General features: G+C 35.2%; 1 protein-coding gene across 2 annotated transcripts; it reads right to left on the bottom strand.

Annotated features, from left to right (window-relative positions):
- Nucleotides 1–2,337: 2,337 nt before the first annotated feature.
- Nucleotides 2,338–13,224, bottom strand: tcea2 (transcription elongation factor A (SII), 2). 2 transcript variants are annotated; one of them, XM_077214302.1, is made up of 10 exons: nt 12,913–13,224; nt 12,382–12,444; nt 11,099–11,204; nt 10,750–10,843; nt 8,637–8,773; nt 5,374–5,430; nt 4,638–4,792; nt 4,064–4,210; nt 3,700–3,771; nt 2,338–3,106 (listed from the first exon to the last, which is right to left on the bottom strand). In XM_077214302.1, the coding sequence occupies exons 1-10, from the start codon at nt 12,979–12,981 to the stop codon at nt 3,098–3,100; spliced, it is 909 nt and encodes a 302-aa protein (XP_077070417.1). In that variant the 5' UTR covers nt 12,982–13,224; the 3' UTR covers nt 2,338–3,097. The 2 variants fall into 2 exon arrangements, with proteins under 2 accessions (XP_077070417.1, XP_077070416.1); XM_077214301.1 differs by having other exon boundaries at nt 4,638–4,784; nt 5,366–5,430; nt 12,913–13,192.
- Between the last annotated feature and the right edge of the window lie 862 nt (nt 13,225–14,086).

Here is a 14,086-nt window from a genome sequence, read left to right as displayed (position 1 = left end):
TGGGAATAAAGGAAAACTAAAACTGAAATAAAAATAAATAAAACGCATAGCACTATATGACTTAAAATAAATAAAAATGAACATGAAAACTAAAGATATAAAAATATAAGCTAATTCAAGCCTTTCCATTATTTGTAGTCTGAACAGCAAAAAAATAAAAAATTAAATCTTTGCATGAACTGATCAGATCAGATTTCATTGTTGTTGTTTCTCCACATTTGTTGTGCATCAAGTCATTGCTACTTTATTAAAGCATTGCACATATAACTCATTCCCATTATTTACACTGTTGTCTTCAACGAATGTGTTTACATTTGGATATGGAAACTGAGACCAGTGTTTCAGAACAACTCATTTTTCAGAAAGGAGGATTGTAACATGTAGATTGTTACAATCCTCCTTTCTTCTTCACCTGAGGCTGGGTCCTACAGACTATACATTCATGGTTTACTCCCTTGAAAGTTCTAGAAACTTCCTCCAAACACTGTGCATTTTAAATAACCCACCCATTCATTTGAAATCAGCAGATCTAAATGCTTGCTTAGTGACCCTTCAAATCCCCCATGACTGGTGGCTATTGTGTCCCTCGAACGCCCCTCTGTGGAGACAGTTGCTTTGGAGATTCCCACCCTATTCTCTAACCCATCACACGTTCAAAGCTTTGTTTTCTTAATGATCAGGCAGGTACTAAACCCATACGTGCTGTTATTTAGGAGTACCTTTCATGATCCCTTCAATTCAAAACCAGATCTGACAGCATTTATTTTTGGTCAACATAATTAAGAAATGTTGTGATAGCTCTTAGGAAATTACTGCTCGGACAAAGGCCTGACATATTTCACCAGCTGAGTCTTATGCAAGTCACAAAGGGTCAATTCTATTCTCAGATTTGATTAAGATATGAGGACACTGCTGAGAAGTTCCCAAAATATAGGACCAGTTTTGTGTGCAAGTCCTCAGGATCAAAGACATGAAACACTGGATTAAAACATCATATTCTTGTTAATACATCACACATATGATGTCAGTGGAACACAGTTGTTGAGTGTTTGCTCTGAGTATTGTCTGACTGTTCCCTCTAGTGGAAAACATCTGAAGCACAATAAAAAGCAGCAGCACACTAAATATGGAATACCTTAAAATTAATTTACTCAGCTCCATGTTTTTCAAATGTGACCATTTGATCATTTTTTTCCCCTGTGGAAAACATTCCAGTGTCTTCTATACAATGATATAGTCAATGCAGATGAGAGATATTGAGCTCCATAATGTGACCCATGGAACTCAAATACCAGTGATACCACAATATAAGTTGTATAATAATCAAAACAATATCAAACATCATTGGTTCCAATTGCCATTGGTCAAACCTGTTGTGATGTTTCTTATATTTGATTACTGTTGACACCCTACTGTTCAAAAGATTGGGATCAGTAAGGAGTTTTATATATTTAATACTTATATTTAGCAAGAACGCATTATATCGAAAAGGATTTTCAGATCATAATTGACCGTAAATATTTTTATAATGCTACAAAAATAAAATACATTTTAAATAAATTGTTCTTTTAACTTTATATTTATAAAAAAGTATATGATTTCCACAAAACTGTTTTCAACACTGATAATAATATGAAATGTTACTGAAAAACAGCAGAGTAATGGTTACTGAACATTTAGCTTTGCCAACATTTTTAAAATATATTTCAATCATGACAACTCTGAATAGTTTTAGCATACATTTAGTTATTTTTTATGTTATATGTTAGTTTAGTTTTAGTATTTATTTATCTTTAGTTATTGAATATTGCAATGTTAATTTATTTGGTCTTGGTAGACTAGATGTTTCACTGCTGCTGCTGCTGCAGAGCAAGTATGGACTTGCTACTGCTAATAGATACACAGATGCGCTGCTGTGAGCATGTAAGATACAGTATGCTGCTGCTACATAATTAGACATATATCAATCCCCTAGCAGATCTAGGCTGGAGGAACTGGGGAGGTGGAGGGTTTCAGAGCAACTCTGATTAGCTTATACCAAACAATGAACCAGTTTATCAACCGTTAATTGGCTGCAGGATCAGCAGAGGCCAATCAGCTAATCAGTTAATTGGAATATTTCACATAATCACTTTAGTTTTTGACATATTTTTTTTATCAAATAAATGCAGCCTTGGTGAGCTTATGAGATTTTTCAAAAACATTAAAAATATCTTATAGACCCCAAACTTTTGAATGCCATTTGTACATTAGCGGAGGAGCAGATTTAAGAGTAATGACTAAATGTTAGTCTATTCCGCATCTAAAGCTATCATATGACTTGAGAATGACTAAAAATACTGTGCAATCATACTTTTTTTATTTTTATTATTTTAAGGTTGAAAGAGCAGCTAAAACAGGGGGGAGTTATACAGGTCGGTCTGGAGCGACGAAGTAAAAACAAAAACACTCAATCCACAAAATATTTCTAGGCAAATTTACTGAGGCAAAACAGTCAAATTATTCATATAATACATATGAACCTTCAATCATGTACCCCATTCTGTTTTTCTCTTTGTTTGGCTGTCTACAAGAAGCGAACTACCGCCTATATTAAGACTCAAATATTAACCGTAATCCTTTAAGACTTCCTAAACTCTGGAAAAGCAACCAAGATTTGGTTAAATAAATCATCTGCTAAGTGCATAAACTGCATATACATATGAAAAGCACACGTTCAAAACAAACAAACAAACAAAAACATTTTATGAATGGGTACAAATTCTTTCAGCAATTACTTGGCACTCAGAGCAAAAAGGCACAAGCGCTATATCAAAAGGAAAAGCAAGAATGAACAAGCCAGCTGACTTACTGAGTCTAAGTTATCGGCAGTGCATGAAAGGCAATGATATTACACCAGTAAAAAATAAAAAATAATAAAAAATAATACAGAGCAGGTTTTTGAAGTAGCAACACTCATATATTACACAGCTATGAAAATGAATGTATCAAAAAAAGACATCAGATTTTTTTTTTCTCAAAAGAAAAAAAAAAACAGTTCCTTTCACAATGAATTCAGGTCATCTCTTCATATGAAGAATCCTGCTCCCTTTAGTCTTTAGCAAAACTATGAAAAGAGAAAACAGAAGACAATAAATACAGTATTCAAAACATGTTTCCCCCTCGCCCCTGTAAATGAAGAATAATAACTAGTGGAATATATTGAATATCTTGTTTTCTAATAAGGATATCAAAACATCCTTAAAACATTTACCTAAAAAACAAAATAGCAGAACTGCAAGATATTTAAGGGGGTATTTAAACAGGTTATCTGCTAGGGAACACCAGCATGTGTGTAATTTTCCTTCTGATCTTATAGTTACTGAAATATAAACCCTGTGAAAACTAAACCCATTATCCTCTCTATATTTTATTTTGTTCCATTGTCATTGTTTTAAATATAAAACTCCTCAAATTGATCATTTCCTTATAGCCAATTTATGCAGTCAGTAATGCTGGTAAACTGAATGAAGTACGGCTATAAGGTTAGATTACAGTGAATAAATACTGCCACCGTGTGGCAACATTTTAATATTAAGACAAAAAGCATGTGTTTATCGGTCGCATAATGGATTTGACAGTTTTTAGGTCTTCAGTAACCCAGATTACTCAAGTCAACCAATGGCTTTTGCACTGCAAGGCGTGTAGAGAGATTCTTACCTTCCACCGGTTTCCACACTCGTTGCATAGCACGAAGGTGGTCATGGGTTCATCCGCACTGCGTGTCTGGACCTGCGGGGAGAGACGGTGCGTTACATTCCTGCTTGTTTCACGCTTAAATGCAGCTTTAGCCCACTTGCAAACTTCCTTTCAGACATGCAAACGGACCAAAGCACAGAAATGTGGGGCTTTTTTTGTTTCAGAAACTTGATCCGCCCCATTTTCTTTTTTAAAGCGTGGCTTAAGTGTACACATACTTGTGTAACCTACAGCTGTGTCACGCTCAGATTGATAGCTGTTTTTTTTATAATGATGGCAAGTATAAACGGTCCTAAACGCTGGTGAGAAGTTGCTCACAGCATACCTGAGTGTAAGTGCAGTTCTTGCCCCTGCATTTTCCACAGATGAACATGTCAGTCTCCGTGCCGCCCACTTTGGAGAGCTGATGCTCTCGAATGGACTCCTTGGTCAGCGCTTTCCTGATCTCTTTCAGCTCTGCGCTTGCCATCTCCTGTCAAACACGCAATTCACACAAACACACTTCACATCCTGCAGAGAAGCTGCAGTTTACTAGACCTTTAGATAGTCTTTTCTTTCCTATTGTGAATTATATTGGAGTGAATCGGCCTATCAAACCAGAAAAAAATCTAGGGCAGGACTTGATTTTGTCAATTGGGAATTGATTGGATTGTTGTGGTTTGCTATTGCTGTGATGTCATGTGAGTGACAGATTGTCCCGCCCTCACACCAGTAAACGCATCATCAGAGAACAGAAGAAGTGATGCTGCAGGAGGGAGGGGAAGTTATAATATATTTAAAAATAAACAATAAATGTGCACTGAATGAATACTGCAATATTCCATAAAAAAAGAAGAATTGTCATTTTAATCTCATGATGACTATAACACTTCTCAAGCCAAAATCAGATCCAGACGTACCTCTGCGGTCATACTGGCGATGCGGTCTGGCGAGATGTTGCCACACAAGACGTTCCGGCGTAAGTCTGGGTTTTTCTGATCCTTGAGGTTAGAAATGCGACTCCTCAGTCTGGTCTTGTACTTTATGTCAGTAGATTTAAACTCCTGGTAGATACGTGTGCCATGAAGTCCAGTCAAGGAAGCACAAAGTCATTATTTTGCCTTTATAATGACATTATGACACAAAGTCATTATCCTTTCAAGGGGAAGCAAGCAATTTTTCCTGTATTTCTTTAATATATATGCAGAGACTACTGCAAGTAAACCATCTGTTGGCAGCTTTCAATAAAAATTGTAAACACTGTGGCGCTATCAAAACATTGTTTAGGGTATTAGGTCAAGGTTTGGCTGATTATCACGACCCCTGCTGGTAGATGTTGTAACTACACAATTTGCAGGCAAAATGCATCTTTATTCAGTTTTTGTGTATTCAAAATAAAAGTTTGGGGTCAGTACATTTTTCTTTTTTATTGTTTTCTTTTTTTTTTTGTTAAAAGGACACATTTTTAAAAAGTGACCGTAAAGACATTTATATTGTAACAAAGATTTCATAATAAATGCTGCTCTTTATATTCATAAAAAAAAAATCATCATGGTTTCCAAAAATATATTTAAATAAAAAACGTTTTTTTTTAATTGTAAAAATATTTCAGAACATTACTGTTTTACCAACTAACTTGGGTAATAAGAAGGATATAATCTTCAATCTGTGCTGCCAGGTGTTCACAGTCTGCTCCGATTGTCTGGTGATCACCTGAGAAATATATACAAAGAATAACTTCCTTAAATGTAAAACCAGTTTATGCTTAACATGCCCCTATTATGCTATTTTGATTGTTTCTACGTCTCCTACATGGTCTCCTACAGATGGTCCAGTCTGTTGTGATTGGTCTACTGCTTGCAGAGCGTGTCAGAAAAGAAACACCTATTATCTGAATTTCAGCGGCTTACTCAGCGCTTGATAGAAACTGTTACGGTGGTGCTGGCTTTTCCCTATTAATTCCAACGCGAATCCTCATCCTGTTGAAGTGCAGCAAAGTGGATTTGCAGCGCTGAAAACAGCATCTTCTTGGCATGTCGACAACACAAACCAAATTCTTACGGCTCTCAGTTACAACACGTGTTTTTATGCGGGGCGGGTCAAAGTAGACGTCATTCACGGGCAGCCAATGAAAACCATATGCTGGTATTATGCTAATTTATTACATTGTTATGTAGGTGTGTAACAGGAAGTGAGACTGGAATTGGTGCTGACTGGTTTCACCAATTCAGAACAGATTCTTTCTATTAGGAGACAATAACTTTATTCGTCGTGCACTTAGGGGTCGGAGATATTGACAAAAATGAATATCTCGATTTTTTTTTCAATATCTCGATATCGATATTCAGACGATATGTTTGCAATCCTTCAAAGAAATGTGTGCAAACTGGCAAAGAAGGTCCAGTTGGTCTTTTGACTTGCTGCATTTGACCTATTATTGTATAGAATTACTAGTACATAAATAAATGAGACATTATTGATTTAAAGACTCCTAAACTTTTTAAAATAATAAAATATTATTCAATAAAGTCTTTATTGTTCTTTTATATTTTTAATAGGGGTGTAACGGTTCACAAAATTCAAGGTTCGGATTGATATGATGCAGTGGTGACATGGTTCGGTATGTTTTCGATACAGCAAAAATAAAGAAATGCTATAGAAATGTCCTATTTATTAAAAGAAAAAATATTTTTAAATAAGTGTGAATTTTCCTACATCTTGAAACTTTTCGTTTTATAAATAGGGGTAATCTTTGAAGGATGAACAAATAATTTTTGGTCATCACATTAAAAATAACATTTAAACAACATATAACATTTGAGTTTTGAAGTGCTGGGAAAAGATGTGTAACGTTGAAAGCATGTTAATATTTCTGCCAAACTTCCATGGTTACAAGTTAGTGTTACTACATTAAATCCATGGTGAATGGTCTGTGGACTTAAAACCTATAACTAGTTCATTCATGGAACGATGTTTCTCCTGGTTTCTACATCAATGCTGTTTGATCCGTTAATAACGGAGAAATTGTAACGCTTCTCACTAGATCTCGCAGCGATGTTATTACATAATTGGCGAATTCAAATGCTTTGTTTACTGGATCTCTTATGTAGTAACGGTGTCGCTTAATCGGCTCGCGCTGCCATAGACATCATATAGAGACTAGATGCCCTATTGGCCGCTGTGGCGCAAGAAATGCGGCCGCCATCTTAAACCAGTCATACTCCTATTTGCGTTGCATAGCGGCGGACCATCACTCGGGGATTACTTTTCACAAGTAAGATTTAACATTTAACATTACCGTACTATTGGTTGTATTTTGTGAACAAAATATTCAATGTGTCCTGTATCGTAGCTATGTGTATGACCTTTGCAGCAAAAAACCCGCGTGAAAATCAGTTCGGTATTCAGTGAGATATGAGTAATTAAATGCGCTGGCAGCTCATTGCACCTGCCAAACAGATTACACTGAGCGGAGCGGGTGACCGGTTTAAGATGGCGGCCCCACGGCTCGTCCGCGCCAATAGGCAGTAGCGGTCGATAGGGCGTCTATCTATATGATGTCTATGCGCGCTGCACTGACATTCGTCCGAACTGATAAACGGTCCCCGAAGCACAAAATAATGAGTTTCGTTCCGCTTTCATTACATTTTCCATTTGATGTTGCGCAACGTTGTGGTGTTCGCTCCAGCGCGGATTTTGGTCGGCAGGAAAAATGGTCCAACCACCGGAATGGTTCGGTTTGTAATGCGTACCGAACCGATCTCTTGGGAAAATGTATTCCATCTTTTGGACTCATTATACAACGCAATTTTCTAATGATGCAATCACGAAGCTCGCCACTTGAGGACGCCACAGACATTTAAGAAAACCTTTTTAACTTCAGATTTAATTTTTCCGCAAACAACTCATATTTTGCCTTTTCTAGCAGCTATTTTATTAATCGTACATCGGCTTTACTCTTTGGATTGTTGCTTCAACCTAAGAAACGTCATAACTCACAGGTAAGAACTCCGTAGTTATATATTGCAAATTAGTAGCAGCTTACTCTCGTGCAATTGAGGAACGATCGTGATTTTGTACAAGAAATAAAATAAAATACAGTCAAACAAACCCCTACAGTATTAAAATCGCTACATATAATTGTTTAGAAGGTTACAGTGTGCGTTATTTGTTTTCTCTTTAACTTCCTTCAGCTCTTTTCATGTTTGGGGGGTCGGATTGTACAAATTATAAAATATTCGATATCCAAATTTTTCATATCGTCCAGACAACAATTTGGATATTATCGTCTAAACGATATATCGCCCACCTCTACGTGCACTTGGATCTTTAATACTTTTCAAATCTGTCACATTCACAAACAGCTATATTACACACTGCATAAAAGGTAATAATCGAAAAAGCATAATAATCCTGATAAAACCAGCGTTTAATATAATAAAATGACATAATTATATATAGCTTATAAATAAATTTATAGTAATTCATCCACATAGTAAGACCTAATGAGTTGTCAACTCATTTTATGCTATAAACCATTTTGTAAGGTCAAAACCAATATTTATGATGTTTTATTATTATGTTTTATTTGATTTCACTAAAAAATATTTATATTTCTAAATATTAAATAACTATAAACTCTATTCAAATACTCTGTGTAGCTGAAATTTAACTGAATTAAGTAAAACCAATAAATTCAAATGGTTTAACTCAAATTTTAAATCCACACATGAAAATGAAACATTAACAGATCTCGCCCTTTAATCAACTTTTGCAAAAATACATTTTATAAAACTTTAGTTCCCTTAATTTCACAGTTAGAGTTAATGTAACTTTGTTTAATTAAATGCAATGAACTTTAACTCATAATTGAGTAAAATGAACGTACAGTTACTTAGCTTAATTTGTTCATGGCTTACCATCAGTCTGTAGGGCCGCCACCAGCAGCTCTCTGCATTTAGTGCGCACACTGTCTGTCGTGACGGGTGCAGGTGGGAAGGAGGTGAATTTTGGGGTGACTGGAGTGGTGGGAGTTTTTGGCGTCTCTTGTTTGTTACTAGTCAACAAGATGAAACAACATTTCACTGTTTTGTAAAACTCCTTAAAATAATAAATAATTAAAAATAATTGAGAATGAAGAAAAAGTGTTTTCTTTCTCATATATATATATATATATATATATATATATATATTATATATATATATATATATATATATATATATATATATTATATATATATATATATGCAAAAAATACTTTAATAGGATTAAGTTGCTATCTAAAGAATACATTTTTCCACATTTCTTAAAAGTAAATGATGCAATTTAATAAATGTAGTATGTATTGTATAAAATAAATATGAATTTCATTGCAGCAAGCGTTATTTACCATCGTTAAATTAAATAAAGTGTGATATGGACAGTCAAACCAAAATTTATTCAGACACCTTCAACATTTCTCACATTATCAGTTTACTCGCTATAGTTTCGAAAATGGTAATAAACTAAGACAAGTACTCAGAGTGATCAAATCAGTTGATATTTCACTGGTTTTGGCCATCCTTCCTGTTAGACTGTCTCACAAATGAATTAGGATGAATAGCTGCCAGCTGTTAAATTTAAGAACACCATTAGATAATACCAGTTTAGGTCAACCAATTACCAAGCAATGCTTAATTTGGCTCAGTCTCTGGTGTAAAAATGGCGCATTAGCAATTAAAGAAAAAACACTTTCAGGTCAAAGTGTCTGAATAATTTTGATCCCAAATGTTTATACATTTTACTGGTATGAAGAATTTTTGGGTATAATATGTCACAGTTTACTTTATTTTGCTATCTTCACTTACATAAATGAACTATAGTGTCCTGCACCCATTAGTAAAAAATATAAAAAATTATATCTGGCGTCTGAATGATTTTTGGTTTGACTATATATTGGCCATCAAAAAACCAAGATCCAATCAACCACTAGAGACAAGCAGCTTGAAGATTACGCTTTTAACCGTTACAAGGTCAATCTTTTTCCTTTTTCTTTTTTTATAGAACATGCACAGATTAATTATATGGAAGATTGTTTCTGACACAGAATAAAAAAAAATGTAAAAGATAATTTCGACCTCACAATTTGGACTTTTTTCCCTCACAATTGCGAGTTTATCACAATTGCAAGTTTATATCTCGCAATTCTGGCTTTTTTTTTCTCACAGTTTTTCAAATTAATATCTCGCAATTCTTACTTTTTCCCAGCAATTATGTATTTATATCCCGCAATTCTGACTATTCTTCTCACAATTCTGTGTTTATATCCCGCAATACCATCTTCTTTTCTCGCAATTGCAAGTTTATCTCTCGCAATTCTGACTTTTTTCTCACAATTGTGATAATATATTCTGCAATTCCGACTTCTTTTCTCGCAATTATCAGTTTATATCCCGCAATTTCGACTTCTTTTCTTGCAATAACCAGTTTATATCCCGTAATTTCAACTTCTTTTCTCGCAATTATAAGTTTATATCCCGCAATTTCGACTTCTTTTCTTGCAATAACCAGTTTATATCCTGCAATTACGAGTTTATATCCCACAATTGACTTTTTTCCTCATAATAACAAGTTTATTTCCCGCAATTCTGACATTTTTTTTTCGCAATTACGACTTTTTTCCTCACAATTAGGATTTTTTTCCCCTCACAATTACGAGTGTAAACACCGCAATTTTTCCTCACAATTATGAATTTATAACCTGCAATGCTGACTTCTTTTCTCAGAATTGTGAGATATAACCTCACAATTGCGAGTTATAAAATCCAATTCGGAGGAAAAAAGTCAGCTCACACAATTCTGACATTTACTTACAATTGCAAGTTTATATCTCACATTTCTGACTTTATAAAGCACAATTGCAAGGGAAAAAAGTCATAATTGTGGGATAAAAAGTGGCAACTGCCTTTTTTTATTCAGAGGCGAAAACAAGCTTTCATTGAATTGTTCACGATAAGATCTATAATATGTATTCACAAAATAGATCCCACACACCTGGTGTCACTGGATCCAGGACAGTCTTTAGAAGACGAGGACTGGAGAGGAGATCCACCTTTTTTCTTCTCCTCTGATTTAGCCTCAGAACCGTCTACATGAAAGAAGATTCACAATCCAGCTTGAACATTAGACAAACTCATTGCATTTACTATTACCAAGTTAACTTGTAACATCCTTAAGATAATAAGAGCAAGAAAGCAAACAGGCAGCAGCCTTGTGCCACCACTTTTTAAAATGGAAATCTTCAGTCTCCTTCTCAATCATTTTCATTCAGTGTCAAATAAAGGAAAACGCTTGTCTTAAAGGTCTTGTTTAAGCTGTCTGGGTGTGAATGGAGATGCAGTACCCAGCAGTTTCTTCCAGGTCTTGATGAGTGATTTAGCCAGTGTCTGCACCTCCTCTTCCGAACTCTGCTTCCGCACTGCATTCACTGACATCCCGATCCGTGTCGACTGCACCGTGGGCCACATTAAAACAATGGGAAGATCATTTTTGTTATAATAAATTTAACAGTGGACTATAACAAAATCCAATTTGTGATATATTGTAACTTGATACATTTTGTTCTAAATTACCATCCAGTAGCCAATCACTAAGCTTTGACTAACTGGTCACTCTTCAGCTATAAAATTTTCAAAAGAGAGGGGATCGTAAGTAAATAAAAGAACGAGCAAATGCCTGAGTGAGATTCTAAATATAAATGAATAGAAGAGTAATAGCAGAGGAATTATATTGTTGGAATGGCTTTCAAAACCTTTTTTTTTTCAGCTGATGAATGATAAAAACTTTGACAGCCAATCCGAATCCATCCTGCTTTCAAGAGCTTGATCATTTGAAGCAGCAGGCGACGTAAACTGCAGTGCGTGCTTAGAATAAACAGAACAATATCGTCCGCTGGTGTGGACGCTAATATAGTTATCGTTATAGTTCTCTTCACAGTTATCATTCTTGGTGTGAAGGGACTTTAAACAAATGTGTTTCCCCCAGTGTATTCATTTTTCTGCTGCATGTAGATCCTCTATTGTGTTTGAAATTCTCCTCAGGTCTGTTTGTCTGTACATTAACTCTACTCATACATATTGACTGAATCCATATACTACATAACACTACAGTGAATCAACTTGTATAACATGCATATAAAATAGAAAAATATATGGAATACCACATTTGAAAAACACATTGGTATGTTCTAAAACACATTGGCTCTGTTCAGAATGAAATACTAGCATACTGCAGTATGTACTGTGTATACTGTCTATTATTTTCTTAAATATTTTTTATTATATATATATATATATATATATATAGCATTTTTACAAATCCTGTATTTTTTAACCATTGATTGATCACAATTGAAATGGAAGGTCGAGCACATTGCATTGTGGTATATACCCTGCAATATACAGTATACTGCACTTTTTGGCAAATCTAATTTATCCAGATATTCTATACATGCATATATAAATGTTGCATACTACACTCTGTGGAAATAGTACAAGCAGTAATATAGCCAATAAGAACAAAAGCATGGGATTCCCTGACTGTAAGAGAAAGAGATGATTATGTAATCCAACACAGCACATGCTCTGCCCACAAATGCTGTCTCCAGTCCAGCTGAGATAACATTACCTGTAGGGTCTCCAAAGACATCTTCATGTTCTTCAGCTCCCGAAGCAGGTCAATAGCACCATCCTGAAGATACAAACACAGCGAGGAGAAAAGACAGTTACACAACAAATTCTCAAATGCATTAGTAAACACTGGCTTCTTCAACTATAGGTTGGGTCATAGAAAAACACAGTAGTCTGCACATAAATGCGGTGTTTTGGGGACATAACTGGGACTGACTGGTGTGAAGTGTTGGATAAATGAGTCTTTTGTTTGCGCTGGAGAAATTTGGAGAACAACCAGCTGCCAGCTCATCACAGTATACACAAACGCTTCAAACATGAGAGTATAAACACCAAATGTGTGATTGTGCATGAAGATTGACCAATAAGAGCCCGGTGGTGGACTGGATGAGGATGAAACAGGTGATAATCACACTAGATCTCGTGCTTGTTTATGAAGACAAACAGAAACGAGCGCGTGGATGAAATCAATAGTTCTTCCCTATCCGTTTTTTCAGATGCTAGGAATAAAGAAATATGTCACACTTACAGTGTTTTTCTTGTGCACCATTTTGTCCAGCTTCTTGGCAATGCGCTCCACTTCTTGGTCCTTCGCCATGTTTACAGGTTTAGGGCTGTTTGATGGCGCCCGATGGATGTGCCTCCATTTATGTGTGAAAATGCCCCCTTCTCTCTGTGTGCGTGTCTCTTTTAGTGGCAGTATGAGAGGAATCCACTGCCTTTCTCTCCGCTCTCGACTGTTGTTCAGTGATGACCGATTCGCGAGCGAATTGTTCGTTAGAATCGAATCTTTTCAAATGACCTGTTCATAAAATCCGTTTGAACGTCTCGTTTACGAATCAGACTGAATCAGTGGTTCTAGAGTCAACTACACACCGACTCACAGGAAACGAAGACCCGCGTCTTTTTTAGTCATGTTTAATTCATAAATGAGCCAATGAGAGGAGTGAAATGATAGCAAGAACATTTGAATGATAAATGAGGTGAAAAGTATGTTATTTTAATGTTAAAACATTATGTAATTTAAATGTTTGAGTCAATGGCGGGTTCATTTATATACGTACATATCAAGTGTTTTAATGTATTTGTTCTAGATAAATTTTTTGCAGTCATTATACATATTCATTACAACACATTTGATAGAAATGTGATAGACTGTTTTACAGAGCAATATGCGAATACATATGGTTTTATCATTCTCAAAATTATATGATTAAAAAATCACTGAATCTTTTTAAGAACCGGATGTTTCAATGCGCTGTTCGAAAGAACCGATTCGCGGAAATGAGATGGGCTGGCCATCTCTTCTGTTGTGAAGCAGGGCGTTATGGGAAGTGAAGTATGACCCAGCTCAGCAACTGGGTAGTGAATCAAACAGCTTGTTAAATAAATACATAGGCCTAAATACATACATGCACACATACATACATACATACATACATACATACATTTCTGAACAAACATTTTTAACAATTCTGATTTTGTTTTGACATATTTTATAAACAACTTTGATGTTTCATTTAGGTCATAAAGTCAATACTCAAAAGTTTTGTTTTAAGATGGTGTTTTTTTTACAAGTTTAATTTAAGTTATATAAGTAGATAAATTGGATCTAACCTTATCATTACAATAGTTGCTTTAACCTTTAATTTCACAGTTCACGATTTGACACTGGCTTTGTTTTACTGACAGTTACAGTAAAA

This window comes from Siphateles boraxobius, unplaced genomic scaffold (genome assembly GCF_051911475.1).
Source record: "Siphateles boraxobius isolate OS27281-9 unplaced genomic scaffold, OSU_SipBor_1 68, whole genome shotgun sequence".
In the NCBI taxonomy this organism is placed as follows: Eukaryota; Metazoa; Chordata; class Actinopteri; order Cypriniformes; family Leuciscidae; genus Siphateles; species Siphateles boraxobius.
This window is presented reverse-complemented; position numbering and strand designations above follow the sequence as displayed.